General features: G+C 36.6%; 1 protein-coding gene across 9 annotated transcripts in view; it reads left to right on the top strand.

Annotated features, from left to right (window-relative positions):
* l(1)G0196 (inositol hexakisphosphate and diphosphoinositol-pentakisphosphate kinase) overlaps nucleotides 1–22,793 on the top strand; it is a 198,247-nt gene that overhangs the window by 48,826 nt on the left and 126,628 nt on the right. For all 9 annotated transcript variants that reach the window (XM_083143232.1, XM_083143227.1, XM_083143231.1 and 6 more), the window contains 3 exons: nucleotides 1,229–1,369; nucleotides 3,124–3,214; nucleotides 9,334–9,488. In XM_083143232.1, coding sequence (XP_082999358.1) covers nucleotides 1,229–1,369; nucleotides 3,124–3,214; nucleotides 9,334–9,488 — 387 coding nt within the window. The remainder of the gene's footprint in view (nucleotides 1–1,228; nucleotides 1,370–3,123; nucleotides 3,215–9,333; nucleotides 9,489–22,793) is intronic.

The following is a 22,793-nucleotide window of genomic DNA, read 5'->3' as shown; positions in this document are numbered from 1 at the left end:
AATAGTATTCTACCTCAACCCATACATTCTCTAGCATTTGTGGCATCACATTGCAGCACAAATTCTTTCATGTAAGAGACATCCAACACTTTGTCCTTAACAAAACCCCACAAGAAGTAAGGTCCGTTGCCATGGTGGCCATCCATCTTGCGGCGAAGAAACGTTGGACTTCTCTAGCAAAATGGCATCCGTCCATGTCTCCATCTTGCTGGAAGATTGTTGTCACATGTCCATGTACATATTTCAATTCTGCAAGTAATATAACATAAGTCACTTTCTGTTGTGGCGTCCACATGACAACTGACATCTTCTCAGGAGTTGAACGTTTCTATAGCTCCTGTGGATGCACAACCTGCCACACTATATTGCCTTTAGAACGTTTTCATTTAATCTTCTTAGTGATACCAACTTTCAGTCATTCGAACTAGTTGCTTCAATGTTGCAATTTTTCTTTTATTATAGTCGTAAGTGGAACAACACCCTGTATAAAATTCCAAATTTGTAAGTATTTTGCATTATAAATGAATGTTTAAAGATAGATAGCAATCCCACCCAGTATACCTGATGCACATTCACATATTTCTCTTTCTTATTGACCATGCTTTGTGACCAACTTATTAATAAGTGTCAATGCTAGCAAAATTAAAGGACAATATAAAAATTTAAAAAAATGTCCCATAGTCTACTCGTAAATCAAAACAAGCAGCAGAATTATTACTGTGATTTTATGTGCAGGATCTTAGCCAATAAGTTCAAAGTATATATGCCAGGACTGAACCAATACTCTTAACCAATTCCCACCGATAGCACTGTTTGAACACTGTAAAGTTGTTCAAATATTTATAACTGTATGTATTTATAATTGTAAATATATATAAGTATTCCATTGCAGCTGTATTAGAAATATCTAGCAGAAATTTGCTTAAAAATGTTCATGGATAATTACAATAATAAAGTAGCTCTATTTAATAATTTATAATACGCTTTTGCACACACTTAATGAAAATTACATAATTTACAGGAATGAGAGAGAGACTGTGTGTCACGTACCACTTTGTAGATCGTGTAAAATGTTGACTGATATCTGTAAATAAATTGATATTTTTTGATATTTATACCTATTTTTAGTTAAGTATTGATAATTTGCTTGTATGTTGCCACACCATTATCAGAATTAATAGTGTATGATGCTTATTTGGAATACTATAACTGAAATTGTAACTTCCAGGAACCTGTAGAAGAATGGCCAGTGTGTGATTGTCTCGTCTCATTTCACTCAAAAGGCTTTCCCCTTGATAAAGCTATTCAGTATTCTGCACTTCGGAATCCTTTCATCATCAACAACCTTCACATGCAGTATGATATTCAGGTAAAATGCATGGTTATGTTCATTGTACAGAGTAGCCCAAAAAGAAGGTAACCAGAAATATTAAGCTGGCAGTATTTTGGATACCTTTTTTGGGACTCCCTGTAGTTTGTCATTTCATATTTTCACTGAGAATCATTGCATATGTAAATTCATAGCAGAGCACAGCCAAAATTCATTTCTTACACAATAATTATGTGCAAAAAAAAAAGAAGTTACGTGTAATTATTGCATATTTGGTAAGAAATGAATTGCATACTGTATATCATGTTTATTATTATAATTTATGACCTCAATGGCTAAAAAGAATTGAATCTAAAATCATGTCTTCATGTAGAAATTTGATGAACAATAAAATAAAAGCTAATGAAAATTATGTAAATATAGAACAAGGTATCCTGTCAAAGGTGTGAGTTATTTGTACTGTTATAAAGATTTACTGTTGTAATAAAGAATCAATTTGCTCAATAATGTTCTTGAGTTTCTACTTGAACTTGTAAGAGAATAGTGATTTCTAACATTATATTTCAGAATTCTAAGTAACATTGCATTCCATATTTTAAATGAGGAAGATGGAAAAAAAGAAGAAAAAAGTGGGGTGGAGATAGTGCAGTATCTCACACTACACTGGTATTTGTTGACAATACATGACACAACCTTTAGCATCCGGATGGTCGAATTTGGAACCATGCCTGTATTTCTGTTGAGGATAGATGGTCAATATTTCGATCAACTGTGCACGGCAGCAATCAACGTGCCATTTCTTGAATTCTACACACAATATTTCAGTTTGTCTTTTTTTATCTTTAGTATACATATGAAGGTATGACATACTTGAATTACAAAACAATATATCCATTGTTACTATTATTAACAAGCGCCGTTTCCTTACCCCTGTAATATCATGGGATAGATTTATAACAATAGCTATAAATTCTAAACTTCTGCATCTTTTTGAAAAATTAAATTCTACAAGTACGAATGAGTAAAAGAAGCAGCATTTTAAGCAACATCCGACAATTGAGGGTACAAGTGGAACACGGGGTCAAAGGCCCGATTTTCGAAATTTGCCTATGCCATGTGCTAGATGCAAAATTTCTTGAAAACTATATACTATATTTCAGTTCTTTATTTTTTGTTCATTAACATAACTTCTAAAGGTATCTCATACTCAAATTACAAAACATTATATCCATTGTCACTATTATTATGAAGTGCCGTTTGCAAGACTGCAATGACATCTTCCGGCAGGCACAGCAAGTAGCACCAGCGAAACTTCAACGGTGTCCACTTCGCCATCTCTCGACCAGCCCTAATGATGATTCCGAGATGGAATCGAAAGCTTGAAAAAACTTTTTGTGTTTTTTATCGTGCTGCTTGTGTGTTTTGTGTTGCTTTTAACAAGGGTAAGGCATCTGCTTGTCAAATAATGATTTTAACAAGGGTAAAGCATCTGCTTGTCGAATAATGATTTCCCCCATTTTTGTTGCCCTTTATTGTTTCATTTTGTGCTATGCATTTGCAGTTCGAGTACCTTTTCTGTTCTGGTTTCTAGAACAGGCAATGGTTACAGTTTATTCGTAAATCTAACATCTATCACATGACATCCAAATCTGACATCTAATCCACATTCTTGCAGCCAAACCTCTACTGAAGCTAATTTTTCATAAGGCTCCTTGCTTAGAGGTACAGCCATTGTGAGTAAAGGAATCTTCTGTGTAATGCATATGAATGGAATCTTGTTTTTTTCTTTTCAGGATAGAAGAAAAGTTTATGCCATACTAGAGAATGAAGGAATAGAAATTCCTCGATATGCTGTGTTGGATAGAGATTCACCGGATCCAAAACGTAAGCACTAAATTGAAATTCATTGTAAATATTTTTTTGAATGCAGATGCACTGTCGTGAGTTAAACTAATATATTATTATTGCAATTTGCGCTTGCCTACATACAAAGCTAAAAATATATAATTACATAAAAATCTGGGCCCTGTTCACAACATACATTCTTGTATTTTAATGTATTTTTAGTACAGTAAAACCTCGTTAATCCGGACTAATGAGGGGGATAAGTTGACCGGATTAACAAAAGTCTGAATTAACTGAAATAACCTAAAAGAACAGAAGAAAGTGCATTATAACTCCGTTTATAGCAACAAAACACGTTTATTATGGTGCATTTAAAGGGCATAGGTCTAAATACACTATACAGTTCAGTACAAAGTCTGCGGGAAACAGAATTTCATCAGTGGTTAACTGCCTTTTCTTTGGGAAGTTCTCTTGTTGACTTCTAGCCACATTTAAAACCTTGCATTCTGCTTTTTTTTTTTCCTTTTACCTGTCCGGATTAAGCAAAGTCCGGTTTTACTGTATTTTAAATCAAATTTGTAAAATATGTTTTAAGTATTTTAAATCAAATTTGTAAATTTATGCTTATAATTGGAGTGGAAAACTTATTATAAAAGTACTTAAAAAATACTATAAAATGAACTACTTACGATTTGTGAGTATACGTTTTATAAAAAACAACGTTTCCAGACACAACTGGTCCCTTCATCAGGTTCACAATCTTGGTGGGTTGAATCACTTCATTTCCACGTCAATTAGAATAAAAGACAAGGGGTAAGGTAATGGTAAAAAATATGGATAAAAAGGTATTTAATAACAACTGGCCCCTGTACACACAAAACTTCATATTCCCTTCTTTTCCTTGTAAGAACTTCAAATCTAAAAATGAACCATAAATAACTTCATCACATTGACACGTTAAAACCCCACATCGTGCCACGCATGACCGTATGGCGACTGGTTTGGCATTCTTGCTGAATGCCTGAAGTTGCCAGACTCCTGCCCCTACCCACTTCCCTCCCTCTCCTATCCCCCACTACTAAGTCATTTTAAACTCTAAATCTTGGATCTCGCGGGTCACGTTGATTCGGCCGGAGTGACCTGAAAACCGATACTTTTTCCTTTACTCACGTCCCATCTCTTGAACATCTTGATCCATAATTCATCAACATTTCCATCATCCCTATTCAATTTATTGTTCCTGTCTTTGCAAATAAATGCCGCTTCATATACGTTTCTACTTATTGGTTTATTTTCAATTCTGACCACCTCTCTTTTCCTAATTTTATGCCCCTCCTCAATTACGTGTTCAGACAACCCCGTTCTTGGAGCCCCCTCTCTAATATCCTTATCGTGTTCTCCCCATCTAACCTTCATACTTCTTCCAGTTTGTCCTATATATTCCTTGTTACATTTGCACTTATTTATTTATTTGAGAAAATTTCAGATACAGCACAGGTGGCCATTTTACACTGAAATTGTCAACAATGAGAAAGCAATAATTATAATAAGCATAAAAATAAAAATAAAATAAAATAAATAAATAAAAATAAATAAGAAATAATTAAGAGTAACAAAACAACATAAAAGTGAATAGCAAATGAACAAAAAAATAAGTAAGAGATGGCACTATGTGATATTAATTACAAGTATTTCTTCTGATAGAAGACCGAAATGCAAACTCGGAGGAAAATATATCAATACTTGAGGGGAGATCATTGTATTGTGCTGCAAGTCGATAAAAGAGAGATCTTTTTTGAATTTCGAGTCTAGGTTTTTTAGTATAAAATAACCTTGTATTGCGAGTTGTGCGCATAGGTACTCTAAAGTGGAATTCCTCAAGGAGTGTGTTTCAGCGGATTTTGCCATTCACAATTTTGTATAAGTAACTGAAATCATTCTGCAAACGTCGCTGATAAGCAGTTTGTAAGTTTAGAAAAGACAAGAGATGCGGAGATGAAAAATTGCGTAATGAGGGAACCCTGTGACGGACTATAGCTAGGAAGAAGTGAAAGACTGAATCGAATCTGGAGAGGTGAGTGGGACATGCCATGGACCAGACGGGAGAGCAGTATTCTATTATTGGGGAGATGAATGATTTGAAGTACAAAGTGAGGGCTGAGATGTCACTAATTTCAGTGAAACGGTAGAGTAAACCTAAGAGACGCATGGCCTTTTTTGTGGTGCATAAAATATGTTCCTCAAATGTGAGCTTTTGGTCGAAAACAATGCCTAGGTCCTTGTGAGATGATACTGCTTTGATGTTATTGCCAGAGATGGAGTAAGATGACTAACAGATTCTTCTTGAGAGAGATAGTGAGAGTAGTACACTTGTCAGGATGTAATGTAAGGCCCCATGTCAGGCACCAGGAAGTAAATGTTGCTATGTCATTCTGAAGAAGATGAGTATCGTCGGAAGTGGAGATTTCCCTGAAAATTTTACAGTCATCTGCGAAAAGAAGGTAATTGCTAGAGGGAGCTGTGAGATGGTCAGCAAGGTCATCGATGAATAATATGAACAAGAGAGGTCCTAGAACACTACCCTGTGGAACTCCAGAGAGGACAGGAAGAAAGTTAGAAACAGTTCCAGGAAGAACAACACGTTGTTGGCGATCGCTAAGGTAGTCTGTGAGAAGGGTGAGAAATTTGCCATGAATGTTGAATCTATTGCATAATTTGTGAATCAGAAGACGATGACTAACAGTATCAAAGGCTTTGGCCAGATCAAAGTATATTACATCTAATTGTGAATTATTTGAAATGCATTCCATAGCATGTGAGAGTATAACAGACAGGTTTGTGAGACAGGAGCTACCAGGAAGAAAACCATGTTGCTTAGAGCTTAAGTACGGAGAAACAAATTTGTACAGTCTGTCTTTGATTACTTTTTCACAGATGATGGACAGAGGAGAGAGTAAGGAGATTGGTCTGTAAGATGAAACAAAATTTTTGTTACCACTTTTGTGAATCGGTGTGATGTTAGCTTGTTTCCAAGCGTGAGGAAAGATGCCTTCCGAAAAATATCTGTTCAAGAGAATGGAGAGGGGATAGCACAGGGATTGCACAGTTTTCCTGAGGAACATGGTGTAGATATCGTCCGGTCCTAGGGCACGGTGAACTGAAAGAGACGACAATAGATCCTTCACCTCATCGGGTGTAGTGACAAGCGTTGTTAGGGAGGAGGAACAGACTGATCTTACGTTTGGCAACGCTGCAAAGGAAGACGGGGGCAGAAGTTACCATGAAAATAAGCGTTGAAGAGTTCTGCCCTTCGGTCCCCTATCGCACTTTCACTATCATGCGTAATTTCAGCTGGAATCCTACTGCTATTTTTCCTTGAGTTTATTAGATTAAAAAAGTTTTTTGGGTTTTCCGGGATTGTTGCAGTGATATTGTCTATATGTTCCTTATATTTTTTTCGAAGGAGATACTTTGAGTGTCGTCGCAGAGCCGCAAAGGTATTGTGCGTGTGTTCACTCGGGAAGCCCTTCCAAAGTTGCCATGCTTGTGTCTTGTTGGCCAGTACATCCCGCACTTCGGAGTCGAACCAACACAGAAATCTACGAGAAGATATTTTCCCTGTAGGCACGTGGTCCGTCACTGCTGATTGAATGACACCTGTAAATAGGTCAGCTGCCTCGTCGACGGTCCCATCTTCCAAGATGCACCAGGGAAAGGAGTCGAGGGAAAGTCTTATCTCCTCCCACGGCGCTCGGTTCCACAGGTAGCGTTTGTTCTGGATGGAGGGGCGATGACCTCTTCTAGGGGGTGGGGGGATGAGAATAGAAACATCCAAACTGTCGTGGTCGGAGGTCGGGAGGTTCTTACGTGGCGTGATACTAATATCGTTTAGGGTGGACAGAACATAATCCAGGTTGCTGTCCTTCCTGGTGTTGAACAAATTATGTTGTTTCAGGTTTAAACCACAGATGAAAGTTTCAATAAACCATGTGTCGTTCGTACACTTCGCTGTTCCATTCACAGGGTCTTGCCAGTCAATTGAGAGGTTGAACTCCTTTTTCATTCTCCCCCTCTTTTTCCCCATTCCTTCTATCTTTTTTGTACTCGGTAAAATGCTTTTTAATTGTTCGCGATGCCCTCATCCAACATTTAATTCCATACTCTTTGGCCACTTTTTCGATTCTCTCTGAAACTCCTTTGAAATACAGGATCCCCGTGTATTTATCCTTTTTCCATCCTCATCCTTAACACTTTCCATTGCCCTATCCTTATTCTTTTCCATTTCTTTCCTTTCGCAAATTTGACGAGCTTCCCTTCGCAACCTCTTCAATTCGATGAACTGATGCTGACCACGATGTAGGGTTTTAACGTGTTAATGTGATGAAGTTTCTTATGGTTCATTTTTAGATTCGAAGTTCTTACAAGGGAAACCACGGAATATGAAGTTTTATATGTACAGGGGCCAGTTGTTACGAAATACCTTTTTATCCATAATTTTTACCTTACCCGTTGTCTTTTATTCTAATTGACGTATCCATGAAGTGATTCCACTCGCCACGATTGTGAAGCTGATGAAGGAACCAGTTGTGTCTTGAAACGTTGTTTTTTATAAAACGTATACTCACAAATCGTAAGTAGTTAATTTTATAGTATTTTTTAAGTACTTTTATTATATCATCGTAAGTCGCACACACCTTAAATATGAGTGGAAAACTTACACATTATTTCAAGACTTACACCAATTTGTAATTCTTACAATTTTCAAGCGTCAGTATTGGTGGGAATTGGTAAGAGTGTCAGCATCAGTTCAAAGTGGTATCGACTCAGACCTGCTCATTGTATAAATATTATTGATTTACCTATGCCGTAAGAGCCTGTGAGGGCCAGTACCTATCTACCGACTGTGGAAAGTGGAAGATCATCCAACTGGTAACATGGTGATGCTTGGTCACCACGGTCATTGTTGTATAAATATTAGTGATTATTGATGAAACTACCAGTAATTTTACCCAGCTGATGTATTAGATTGTATAGCCTGTAATTCAGTGCAAAATTCTGCCATTTTATTATTATTCATATGAATGTAAAGGTACAGTTTCTTATCTTGCAAGAAACCCAATTTTCTCATTAATTATCTTCAGGGATGGGACAGTTTAATCGGTACTCTATCGGTATCTGCTAATAGGCATATCGGTGTATCGGTAAAATTACCAATTCGATATATCTATATATATCTTATAATTTAGTGCAAAATTCTGCCGTTTTCTTATAATATTAATGGATAATCTCCTGCCCTGATTTATAAAAAAATAAATGTCTAAATATACATTTTTTGCATTGCAGTCACCTGAAAACACATTTATTAACCCTAGAACCCTACCGTGTTCCAATATTACAGTGTAACTAGCACTACGTAAATTTTACGTACATGGAGGAATCTATTTTTAGCCCAACCTCTACATCACGAAAACAAAATGACAATTCTTTGTGAACATTTTTTTGTATATTTTCCTTATATTGGAATTTTATTCTTCATCTTAAAATGTATAAACATGGTTTTATTTAACATAGAATATTTTAAGAGAATGCCTTGATTGGCAAGCCCTTACGTACATTAAGAATGAAGGCGAAAAGTTCGAACAATGAAAAACAAACAATAATAATATTCATAATGCTCTAAATAAAGAATTAATTTAATTTTAATGTCTTACAAGAAAATAGTGCATGCTTCTAAACTTTTGTTTTCAAAATCTAACTATCCAAATCAAATTTACGAATCTCAAAATTACGTGCACGATTTTTCTTCTATTACTAGCGCTATGTATTATTTACGTACAGAATTCAACATAACGAACACCCTCCTTACCACAGTGCTGCCTTGCATCTGACAGAATGCCAGAGACACTGCTAGGTGGAGGGTTGAGTGGGTGCGTGGTGGGAGGTAGGGGAGGGGTTTGAGTGCAAAGCATACATAAATTTTACGTACTGGAGTGTTCTTGTTTTAAGGAAGTCAATGAACCGTTCAGGTTCTCCATGTATCGTTTGGGATTTTATATCGGATCAGTAGAATATCGGTTATTGGTATCGGTACTTTATCGGTATCAGCCAAAACTTCATATCGACCCATCTCTAATTATATTTCATGTGAATATTTTCAGATCATGAACTGGTAGAGTCTGAAGACCATGTTGAGGTAAACGGAGTTGTGTTTAACAAACCATTTGTGGAGAAGCCAGTTTCGGCAGAGGATCACAACATCTACATCTACTATCCAACGTCTGCAGGAGGAGGCAGCCAGCGTCTCTTCAGAAAGGTGGGTAATAACCTAAAACACTTTCACATCATTGTAGAGGAGATGGGTTGTTTGTTATAGTAGATAGTTTGTGATCATGTGTATTGCTTTTGGTATTGTTCCTTGTGCTCGTAAAGTAACTTCCAATAACTGTCTTAGTAACAAATTTCTCTTTATAGTAGGTATTGGAAGAAAGACAATGTGCTGAAACCCTGCATAAATGTAATTCCTTGGCAATTTTGGGATTAGTGAAATTTAGACGTTCTAACAATTAGAGAAGCATTGGCCTTATTATAAAAGCTGAACCAGTATGAAATTTCAGTAATCTAATGTTTCTCTGAATGCTTGTTAATGTTAGTTTATAAACAAATATAGAGGTGACGTTGTACAGACTTTCAGGCATCTAGAATACATAAAGGTAAACAACCTTCTGAAATAACATTTTGTTCAGTGAGGATTTGTTTCAATGCCTCAAACTCTCAGAATATGTCATTATCTGTCCTTTATGTTTGCAACCACATGACGTGAATTTATGGTTGTCACTGGTATTTATTTTTTTCTGCCTGGATATGGTACTGACATTATAATGTTAGCATCGGTAACATCATGGTGAATTCATTTGGCTTACCCTTTTTCCTCCAAGCCATGCACTTCAGAAGAGGACATATCTAGATTATTAACATAGCCTATCTGTATTGTACTAAAGATATTTGTCGTTTTCCAACAGAAAAAATAAATGCCAGTGGCAACCATGAATCTCTGTTTCAGGTTGCATGGCATTACCTCTTGTTACAGTCCCCATCATTAAATACTACTTTTTGTGTGATTAATTATGCATATATGTGTATAGAAGCCTGTTAGTGCTTAAGTATTTTACTTTTTCCTTTCCTTTCACACTAAAAATGAAATAACAGGGTGGACTTATCAGATAGAATAAGAAACATATTAATACTACTAATTTATTATGATAGAGGCAGCGTTGGTGACATGGTTTAAGTTCAACTGAATAAACTAGATCTCGAACCAGAATGAAAGAAAGAACACAATGCAAACATGTAAAATAAATTGTATTCAATAAATTATAGTACTGCTGATGTTTGAAGAATACAACAAAATATTACGTATAGCCATAGAATTTGAGGGGCTGTCATAAAGTTTGTATTATTACCGAGAAGAAAGAAAAAGATGGGTTAACATTGGTGATGTGCTTTGGCCTTCTACACGTATGCACCAGATAAGGCAATGCATTTCTCCCAGTGATGGATCACTTGTCAAGAGACCCTGATTTTAGAAGTCTGCAATTATTTTCATTGTCCTTAAAATGTCATCTATGAAGTGCAGTTTTCAGGTGAGGAAAGAGGAAGTAGTCCCTGTGTTTCAGTTCAGGTGAATAAGGTGAGTGATGCAGAAGTTCCTACCTGAAAGTCCCAGAAAGTGCTAATGCCTCATGAGCAGAAATTTTCTGCAATGAACCTTATCCTTATCTTCACCATTCTGCCAATGCTTCTCTTTGATAACTCTATGTAACTTGGTGAGGGAGTCCTTGTAATATCTCCTGGTGATGATTTGGCTTTTGTGGGCATTATCATTATCAATAATAATTATATAATATAATAATTATAATAATATATTAATTATAATAATAATATTTAGCACACTGTGGCAGTTGCAGAAAACACTGAACACCACTTTTCCAGATAACTGCTGCATTTTGGCCTTCTACGGTGGCGGTGAATGTGAGAGTTTCCATTGTTTACTCATTTCCTTCATTTCTCGGTTGTAGTGGTATATATACGAGGGGAAGTCATGAAATAACAGAAATTTTATTCTAAACTTCATGGATATTTATGTACAATGAAAATTTGTATTTCGGGACTCAAAATGGTTCCATAGCAACATGCCATAAAGGTGTTGTGACGATCAAGCAGTATACGCCTGTGCAGTAGCTCATACAACATTGCTGCTCACTCTACTGTTGACTTGCACCATAGAGGAGCAATGAAGTATTCATTCACTTTTTGTGGTCAGAGGGAGTGAAACCTTCTGAAATCTACAGTACAATGACGGTGGTGTGTTGCTAAGGATCCATTTTGAGTCCCGAAATACAAATTTTTGTTGTGCATACAACTGATCATCGCTATATCGAATAAGTGTTGCCACATGACAACAACCATAACTGATGAACCTTTGAAAAAAATCATCCCTGTCGACCTGGCACAGCATTGACATTTCATTCAGGGTTTTTTCTGTCCTTTTTTTTCCATGGGCGTGAGCAGTCTCAGAATTATAGGTAACGTTGCAGATGGGCCTACAACTATTGTGGATGTTCTGTATCAATAGTAGTAATGTCAGCCTTCAAGCACTAGTGCCTCACTTGCACCACAATTATTGGTTCCTCACTGAGGGATGGCCAGCACTGCATGCTTAGTCTTCAAGACTTCTTTGTCCATATTTAAAGTCCATTGCCCACTCTCTCTCTCTCTTCCATATCCTGGTTCGTTGTCCCCATATACTTCGAGAGGCTCAGCATGAATATCCTTGGCATTCTTTTGTCTTCAAGTGCAGAAAACTAATCACAGAACAAGACACTTATTTCTGCATGGTTGGTGCCATATTTGAGTTGTCCCTGTAGTGGCATAAGGCACTTCTGCAAACCTGAAGATGACAACATTTCACTGATAGAGGATTTATGTGCTTTGACCTTTTGCTCTCGGTGATAATACGAACTTCATAACTACTCCTTGTGTAAGGTAGATATTAAGCATATATTTTGCCATTACCAAGGAAAGTTGGATATTCATGGAACCATATATGTTGAATTTGAAGAATCCACTTGGAGTGAGGTATACAGTGGAATAATTCTTCTAGTATATGTATATATACACATTCCTTGCCTTTACTATTCACTGACATTACACCGATATTACAAATCAACAAAACAAAATTTAACCTGACAACAAACAGGTCATCTTCACACTGTAATACAGTCAAATCTCGATTCAACGACCTTTCACAGTTCCCGGGAAAAGGGTCGTTATTTCGAAGGGGTCGTTATTGGAATTTAGCTTAAACGGAGCTCAAACGGACACAAAGATGTCTAGGAGATGGTAACATCACTTATCCTGGTAGTTATACAACCTGTTATGCACAGGATGCGTGTTGTGAGAAGGAAAATTGAACATGAAAACGTTTTCACAAAAAAAGAATTTAAATAATGTTACTTTCTTTCAATTGTGCACAGTCATTGCTTTTCCAGGAAATTCTTACAATTCTAGTTCATGAGAAACCTGTTTGCACTGAGACCAATGGAAAGGAAAACAATCTCGAGCTTATTGTAAGCAAAACTCGTAGAATCTTGATACCAGTCAGACTGGTGCCATCAAAAGTCGGGAGATAATCGGGCAGAACGAATGTTGGATTTTATAGGGGTCTACTGGAGCATTGTGTGTTACAAGATTAACTGGTAAGATTAAATCTCTCGGGAGAAACAACACAACCTCTTTAGGCACCAGACAAAAAAAAAAAAAAAAAAAAAGGCAGGGCTGTAATTTTCGTTCTGGTTTGGCTGTATAAAATACATCGTAAAAGAAGTCACTTTTCTTTGCTTCAACCAACTTCATTCACCCTCCTCCCCCATTCAAGGGAGCAGTCCAAACTCCTTCCTTGACTTGCATTGTAATCCAGCGTGAAAAAGGAAATGCGCAATTTGCACGTTTCCCAATGCGTATTCTAGGACACGTCATGAAACCACGAAACAGCGTCGCAGTCGATAATCATTCGGATTTGGAATTGAATTTCACTTTAAACTGTATATTTAGTGCCGATTAGCCCATCAGCATAAAATGTGCTGAAAACAAGCTTTATGAAACTGCGCATTTTCACATATCAAAATGGTAGATCGTTATTTACTCTCACCTTAATCCGCGATTTAATGTTGGATTTAGGAGTATTCTCGATGTCAAACATCCACCCCTCCAATCGTTTTCCCCTTGAATAATGTCTTTTTAATCAGTCTCCGCGACCATTCCTACATTGAATACTTTTTTCTTTCCTTTTTTTTCTTCTTTCTTCACATGAATGGTTCTGAAGAAAAGCAAATTAAATTTACAGATTTGCTTATCAGAAGGGGCAGAACATGAAGTTATTTTAACTCTTGTTTTCCTTCCTGGAGATTGAATTTCCTTATCGTCAAATCAAAACAAATAGTTTTTCTTGTATGTACGCATTGCTTGCATGATAGAATTATTTTCCTGTAGTTTACGGTTATTACAAGCATAAGAAAACAGTTTTTTCTTTGTGACGTTTCAGGAGAACACACGCTCCTTTCATCAGACATTTATTTTCATTTTGACTAAAGATACAGTTATAACAATGGTTAGTAATTTTTAAACAAAAAGAATCCGTTATATAATGGATGTTGTCAATGTTACATTGTTGTAATATAGCAACTTAACTGTGAAAAAAGCAGTCTATAATTTAAAAAATTCTAAAATAAAAATAAAATAGACTGCTTTTTTCACAGTTAAGTTGCTATATTACAACAATGTAACATTGACAACATCCATTATATAACGGATTCTTTTTGTTTAAAAATTACTAACCATTGTTATAACTGTATCTTTAGTCAAAATGAAAATAAATGTCTGATGAAAGGAGCGTGTGTTCTCCTGAAACGTCACAAAGAAAAAACTGTTTTCTTATGCTTGTAATAACCGTAAACTACAGGAAAATAATCAAAACAAATCAAAACAGCTTTGGGACATTCAAAACAATACCTTTTTCCGTGGGTGCTGGATGAGTCATCGCTGTTATCAGCAAGTAAGAGCTTTGCAGATGCTAGACAAAACACTGGCGCCAGCTGCATCTTAAAAACAAGGAGACCCATTGGAAGTTGTTGGAAGTTCGGGCAACAGGTGGCGAAAGAGAAAAAAAAATCCCAGCATTTTAAAGATAACGCAACTGTCGAACTTTTAACAGCAGTGTAAAGAAGAAAGAAATTACCCTTGCTTTACGTTTTACCATGCAACAGACAATAATACGGGCAATATTTTCTATGCAGACAACAGCATATAAAAAAAGGGGACCTGAATTCTGCAATTATCAACATTGCCGTGCACACCAGTGGCGGAGACTGAGCTGGGGAAAGGGAGGGGGGAGGGTCACTTTTTTTTTTTTTACTTGTTCTATGGTTTTTGTTTGTTTTCAAGAATATATCCAGAACTGGTTGCTCCATTTTAGATGTCAAAGGAAAGGAAGAGGGGCGGGTCCTATTCCACCCTCGCCTGTAATCAGCACGTGTGCATACACGAGCAAGAAAATCGTGGCTGAAACAATCGACATCCCCCCCCTTTTTGCTGACAGGAAAAGAGGGAGAAGTCACAGAACACTTTTATTGGCAGATATTACGACATCGACATAATTAGGAAAACGTATGAAGTGGGAAACTGGAGTTATGATGCACGTAATATCGAAGTAAACTTTTGTGGAAACCTGGATGACAACGCATTAAGCGGGTTGATGATCTTTAGTCCGCCTATGTGGTTTTGATTATCTCTAACAGTTTTGCTTTTTTATGAAGTGTTGCAGGGAACAAAGAACACGCTTTGAATGAAAGTGGTTACCGAAAGTTGTCGGCTACAAGGCCGAGAGTTGGCACTCACGGGAACCTGCTGAACTCTAGGTCAGAGCTGGACAGATGGGCCAGACTTCCAGGCGCCACGCATCTGTATTTTCGAACATTCCTGCGATCTTATCTCTCGAGGTGGTGTATTTATTGATGAAAGAGCTTGACCTGCCATACACATTGGCAAAGACTGCAAGTCCAGCAGTCATTTAGGGCTGCTCCCCCGCGAGTTTTCAGCAGCTCTTAGGACAAGGAAACAAGTCAAGTAGATTTAAAATAACATCCAAACACATTCGATCTTCTCGCGTGTCCAAGAGCAAGCCTGGCGTGTTGGGTAGCGGCCATCGGGTGCGAGGTAACATGGTGTGCTTGAGGTAGGGGAGGGCAGAGGTCAAGTGCTATTGGATATCACTCAAGCATGGTGTGGTGGTACATATTTTTAGTTCAGACCAAATTGTGAGCGTTAAAGCACTCGTAAAGGGAATGAGTGGAGAAAAAAAATGCATTTTTCGGCCGATTTCCTTCAATTTTTCAACTTTTTTTTCCAAATTTTTCACGGTTCCCGGGAAAAGGGTCGTTACTTCGAGAGGGTCGTTATACCCGGGGTCGTAGAATCGAGAGTTGACTGTATATCCCTGTCAATTACAAATTCCTTAAACTTCTTATTACTAGGTATAATGAATTTTTAACATGTGCATCATCTTCTGTTATTTCTTTTATAATTTTGATTTGTTTTGAGTACCAAAGTGTCGTTATTGTGACTGAGTTAAGTATTATTAACAAATACTTCTAACACAATAGATTGTAACAGTCTTGGGTATTAACATGCAGCAGGGGCGAGAACCAAATACTTGGCAGGCTTCATAATTTTTGGGTATGTATGTATGTAGTGCAGTAATTTGCCATCTGTGCTTTTGCAGCTGGTTTTGCTTCATGTAAAGGCATGCAAATGTTGGAGAATTAGTTTTTAACTTGAACCATGAGGACTAGTTGTTGAGGTTGTGTTACTCTGCAGCACTAGATATTTTTTTTCTGTGATAATGTTATGAAGATATGAGATTTTTATTCAGATTTTGGATTTCTTCCACATGAAAAGACATTATATTTTTACTGACCACTGACCTGGACATTCTGAATAACCTGGAAAAGTCAGGGAAATCAACCTATGAGTGAAAAAAGTCAGGACGTTTTGAAAAGACATCCAAAAACATGGAAAAGTCCGGGAACAATGAAGTTTTTGTACTTCTCAGTATTCAACAGTGGAAATATATTCCACTTTTTCTTGAAACACTTTCTTGATGGGAGATATTCTGTATAAAATGTTTGTATACTTCATTTTCGTTCATTTAGTGTAAACTTTACTCTGTTGTATAGAACTACAGTTTTACCACTTAAAACTTGTTTATTACCAGGCTAAGATGAATGCAACTTTTCATCAAACCAGAATGCTCATTCCTTCTTTAAGAACCTTGCTTTCTCCTTTGTAAAGTGAAAACTTAATAGTTTATTTTCTGTGTCCTTGCGTGATTGATGAAAACAAACCCTCCATAACACAAATTGTTTGATTTGTGATTTTAAGTACATTGATTGATTCTTGATAGTTTATATCACACATTTTTTACCTATTTTTGCTGTTTCATATGTTGCAGGAGTGTCCAAAATAGACTTGAATAATTTGAATATTTATTAGGAAATGAAAGTGTGTTGTTAAATTATGGAGTTGTTTGGGAATGTATATTTGAAAATATCCAGAACAGTTTGGGAATTTGATGCAGAACGATATGAGTAATGTGTTGTTTACTTATTTAGCTGGCATTGCCTTGATGTACCTGTGGTTTCAGATTATAGCCTCTGATTGCCTGTTGTCATTTGTCCAAATACAATGGTTGAATGTTTTGTGATTGGAAGTGCTTGGGAGTAGATGTATGCTTATGTCACTATGATGCAAAATGCTGTTCTCTGAGCAGCATCAGATCACATGGTCTTTTGTTTTCTTAGTCAGGTGCTATGTAGACTGAAAAATCAAATATTTGGTGAAACATGGTTGTTCCACCGTTCACTCCATGACTGCATTAGTCATGGCCTATAGCTGACAACTGATAAATACCATATCAAAACAGTGTTGCCACATGACAACAATAACCAGAAAACATCTGTTTGAACCTATTTGGAAACCCTGTAGTTTGTATGTTCAAAATCTGTATTTTAAATAAGAAATTGTTACATTGTTGAATGTGCATGGCTTTAACTTCAAATCTAATTATTGTAGATTACTGGTAAGCAAGCACTCATAGTCAAGACATGATATATTAAATAATAATGTATGAGGAATGATAGTTAATGTGCTTCAATCAGATTAATCCACAGGCAGCAATACAGTATCAAAATTTTACCCCATGTCAAATTGCAACATTTTATTGCAAGTGTGCCATCTTGGTGACTGAGCATGTTATGCTGTTGATGTACGATCTCTCTAAGTTTGAGTGCTGGACTGGGTATGGATGCCTGCTTGTGAGTGTCCATTATCAATTTAATCTCATAATTCACTCTCATCATCATGATAACCAAACAATGGGAGAAAAGCAATATAGACAAAAATGCAATATCTGGCAATATTAGCATATTTGAGTATTGGATTTACCAATCCACTATATCTGTAAATATCTTGTAATTTAGTTGTTGTTTTATGAGTAAAAAAAATATATTTAATATACAGGGTGAGTCCAAAAGAAATAGACGGTTTCAAAATTTTACAGAAACAAGAGTTTTTATAACATGGCTGAAATACGTACATGGTTGGAAGAGTGTCATGTATGTGGCTAACTTACAAATGTTCTGTGTGTGACCCTTTTATAACATGACAGATATCAATGTGATAGTCCAGTTCTTCCCAAGCTTGTCACAGTAGCTGTTGTGATGCATTATATAAGATCGTCCACACTTGTAGGAAGGGGAGGAACAAAAACGCCTTCCTACAAGTGTGGACAATCTTAAACAACACATCACAACAGTTGCTACGACTGTTGACATGTACATGCTGAGACGTGTTTGGGGAGAACTGGACTATCACATCGGTATCTGTCATGTTACAAAAGGGTCACACATAGAACATTAGTAACTTAGCCATGTAAGCTTCAGGACATACTCTTCCAACCATGTAAGTATTTCAGCTGTATTATTGAAACTCTTGTTCACCCTGTACATTGGCTAGACTGCTGCAGGTCTTGTTTGCTTATTATCCTTGATGTCTTTCCAGGCTTGATTGTAACATGCTTAGGCACTCATAGTGGACTGATAGACAAAATGTTGTCCCCATGTGGTCATCCTTCAGGAACCTATACAAAACCTAATAAATAACATTGTCAACTTAAAACACTGCTTGGATTTGTGTTCATCATAACTTGATCACCGTGTATGAAACAATAGGTCAAATTTGCGTAATTCTAAACTTGTAAATAACAGAGTGTATAATATTGCAGTATCTCATTTGTGAGTTTTCATGTGAAGTTATCCTGTTTTTTGTGGAACCAAAAATAAATTGCCAAGAAATTCCAACATCATGTGGCTCAACCAGTTGATAAACAAAACTACTTTATACACTTTAAATAATGATTCCATACATTACCATGGAAGACCCAAACAAGATAATTTTATTAAATTATAAAATATCCACACCCAGACTGAAATGTCAGATGGAACTCTGTCATCCATATACTGACAGATCTACCTAAGTAATTTAAAATATATCATAATGCTCCTTAATCATAACAAGAAGTGTGATCTACTGCAGCAAATACCTCAACTATGGAAAAGAAATGTTGTATTCCATAAAATAATATAATAATTTCTTTTCACTAGCTGTAAGTGTCGGCCGCTCAGTTAAACTGATCGATAGAGGCATGTGTATTTCTTTTTTTTGGCGAAAACCCAAAGTGTGAAATAACACATTGTAACATTTTCCTACCATGTTTTGTCAAGAAATGATACGAAATGAACTGCAAAATGAGGAATAAACTTCTAAACATGAAATTTAGAGTTTAAATAAACTACTAAACACAAAATTTGGAGTTAATTTAATGAAGCGACATTTTCTGAGGTCTGAATTATCCTGTTACGCAAATCACGGAACTTGATTAATTCTACTGTAAATATATGAAAAGCAAAAATGGACTCCTTTACACAGGAATAAACTTATTACTCTGATAACTACATAAATGTGCTATTAGAAGGGAAATGTTTCTTTTGTGTAATAAGTGTAGTTTTTAAATCAAATTTATGGTTTTATTCACCATTTTAACACTGAAATGCCATTTTTTATACCACTTTTGATATTGAAATGTCCCAGTTTTTGCACCGAAATCGTAATGTTTTTTTCCACCATAAATATGTGGCTCTACTGATAGAGCTCCGGGTGCTCATGACATCATGACAAGTGAGTCCAGCGGAACCCCAATTTTACGTTCCCCGGTTTTACATTGCATACACCTGGTTACATAGATTAATTGAGGACGTGACTGGACCTTTGGAACCATGCTGGTCACTTCGGCAGGGTGTCTTGACTGCCAACCCCGAGACCCAGCTTCAATTCCGAGGGTGGTGGATGTAAGGGAATCTTTCTAGCCTCGTCCCTGTGACCCAACATGTAATAAATGGGTACCTAGGGGATAGGGGGAGTTAAAGGCAACCGTTGTGTAGTGCTGATCAATATATGGGGCCATGGCTCCACATCACCTCTATGTGCCTTCATGGCACAGTTCTAGGGGTAACTTCACACATTTAATGGATCTTTGATGTTCTTCAAGGAACATTTGCAGTTTTGAATTGCTAACATATCAGTAAATTTTATGTCCAAATCTGATCGATCTGTTCATCCTCAGTAAATATATGGAGGTGGCTTCACCTCCATATTGGCTGGTAATTTCTTTGCACTGTAATGATTGATTTGGTCTCTGTATACCAGAATACAGATTGTGTGCGCTGCTGCGGAGTTGCCATTGACTTTATGTGATTGTGGCGCTACATAGTGACAGAATGGTGAACTTCGAGGTCACGCAATAAAATTCTTTGAATTTCTCTTTGGTCTAGTACCACTCGCATTCCATTATGTTTCATGTTGGTAATTTGTAAGAACAAGGTGGCTACTCTCCGGGGAATTCCTGGAATTATGTGTGATTTATTGTCTCCGGGAATTATGTGTGCATTCTGCATGAATTTTTCTCTGTAGATGTGAAAAATTTGCAACTTTCATTAATCAAAGTCCCGTTGAATTTATACATATTTATAAATGCTCCGAGGCAATTTTTTCATTGTTTAGCTTTTATTTTTGTCGCGGAAGGAAGAAAAAGCTGCGTGGAAAATAAAACTGAATTCTTTCAATCCGTTTACTTGGTTAGTGTCCTTTGCAGAACAATCTATCTGATAAAACAAGATTATTGAAGATAAGATATCTTGAAGTTGATTAGGTACATTTGACTTTCAAATTCTTATACAATTAACAGATAGAAGTAGAGAAAACATCTGCTTGTACCCTTAAATTTTTGGAAAGTTTCGCCTTGAAAACCTGGAATTATACGTGAATTTTATGACGGTCCTAGAGTGGCCACCCTGAAGAAAAACTAAAATATCCACTTTAGAACTGTGAAACACTCATGAATAGAGAATAAGGAAATTAGTCAGTACTTGCTGGAATTGCCTCATAAATACTTTTAATAATATAAAATAATAAATCAGTGGGTACCTGGGGGCAACCCTGGGGAGTAAAGGTGACCGAAGTGCGGTGCTGATCACAACACCTCCAAAATGGCTGAGATTGAGAATGTGTGGAGCCATACCCCAATATCCCCTAATGTGCCTTCATGGCATGGTGCTATATACGTGGGAAACTTTATCTGACCTACCTTTACAATATTTCAGTGCATAGTCTGTAATTGAATTCATAATTGTGCCATTTTTTAAATTTCTTTGTGACTATAAGGGGCCTACCCAATGGCATAGTGGTAACATTGTCACCTTGTAATCAAGGCATCCTGGATTTGATACCTGGTGGAGGCACATAGTGGTTCGGATCCCACTTTAAATTGTAGCTCCAGTCCCGATTAACCTTCTATGCATAAACTCAAAATCAACCAAAGGATATTTTTGACTATAATGGTATATTTACCTGGTTTTGTAATTTGAATTTCCAATATAAGCAAATTTTTTAAACCATGGACACATGCATTAATTATGAAGTGAATGCATTGTTCAGATTGTTCGTGAAATGAATGACATTTTATGTGGGTACAGTATGATATTAGGACATCATTATCCATAAAAGTATATCTGCACTGCTTAAAATTTCTTATCAATTGATCCCTATGTGATAATTACAGATTAATACCTGTTTGCCAATGATAAATGTTGCCTATTTACCTGATCAGACCTCTAAAGTTTGTGCATATTTGTTTTTTTTATTAAGGCCGTATGCACATAGAAGATAGTGTATTTGCAGACAGAGATCTCTTGAACTGATCGGTCAGTGCTTCCATGTGCAAATTGCTTAGAAATGTCTCGAGTCTGTGCACATCTCACTTGCAATCACTGGGTTGGAAAAATCATTTGTGGAGGGAGGCTTCGACTTCAGAGTTATTGATTTATTATCCAACATGGATCTCACCCATGCTTTCAAATTGCACTGTGCAAACTATTACACGAGTCAAATGAAAATCTTAAAAGTCTGACAAAAATTACAGGACAGACTGTACACAGCTCAAATTTACATGAGGTATCAACTGTTATTTATAAGACAATCTCATGGCTGCAACACTGATCAAGTAAGCTTCAAAACACCATTTTTGTCATTTTAAAGATGGCCCCTCCTATACACACTTGCACAAGTGAAGAGGAGTGGTTTCTTGCCCTCTGTCAGTCTAGAACTTACAGAAATTTCTCAGCAAGTGATAATTCAATATCTCTGTACATGCTTACCACTTCAGCAAGTTAACTAATGGAGGAGAAAGTTCGACAGTGGCCTCAGTTTGCAGGCAGAGGGTGAAAATGCCTTCACAGTGGCTTATACAGTAAAACCTGTCTATCCCGGAACATGATGGTTCCGAGCAAAATTTTCCTTCTTAACAGTTTTCCTTCTTATACAGGGTTGACTTTAAATACAGTATAGAGCGCTGCAGGAAATAATGGAAAGACAGATTTACATTTCGCATTACTTATAATGTAGAGTACTAATGCATGTACGTACATGAATAAGAATGCGATACAGTTGCAATACGCATAGCAGACATTACAATTATGTAACTACACAACATAGTGGTACACTTTTTACAGTATTGTAAGAACGTACAGTTGTACTTACGTATGTTTTCAAACCCAGGACCCCTGGCATCGTAGCACGATGTGCATAGAGGGAAAGAGAAAGATTGAAAGATGGAATAAGAGACGTGAAGAAAGATTGAGATAAAAGTGAAGAAACAAAGAGAGATAACAAAAAAATAGAAAGATGACGAAAGAACAGAGGAGAAATAGACAAAGAAAGGTGGAGAAAGAGGGTAAGAGATGAAAGAAAGGAACTGAATCGTAACAGCTATGAGTATTGTAGCGCATTCTTTCATATCGACAATGTTACCGATAAGCGAGTGGCAACAGAGGCGTGTTCCACTAACAGTATTGCATTGTTTTCTTGCGAGCGAAAAATATAAAGAAGAAATTTC

The sequence above is a fragment of the Lepisma saccharinum genome, chromosome 21, assembly GCF_977018435.1.
Source record: "Lepisma saccharinum chromosome 21, izLepSacc3.1, whole genome shotgun sequence".
Lineage (NCBI taxonomy): Eukaryota > Metazoa > Arthropoda > Insecta > Zygentoma > Lepismatidae > Lepisma > Lepisma saccharinum.
This window is presented reverse-complemented; position numbering and strand designations above follow the sequence as displayed.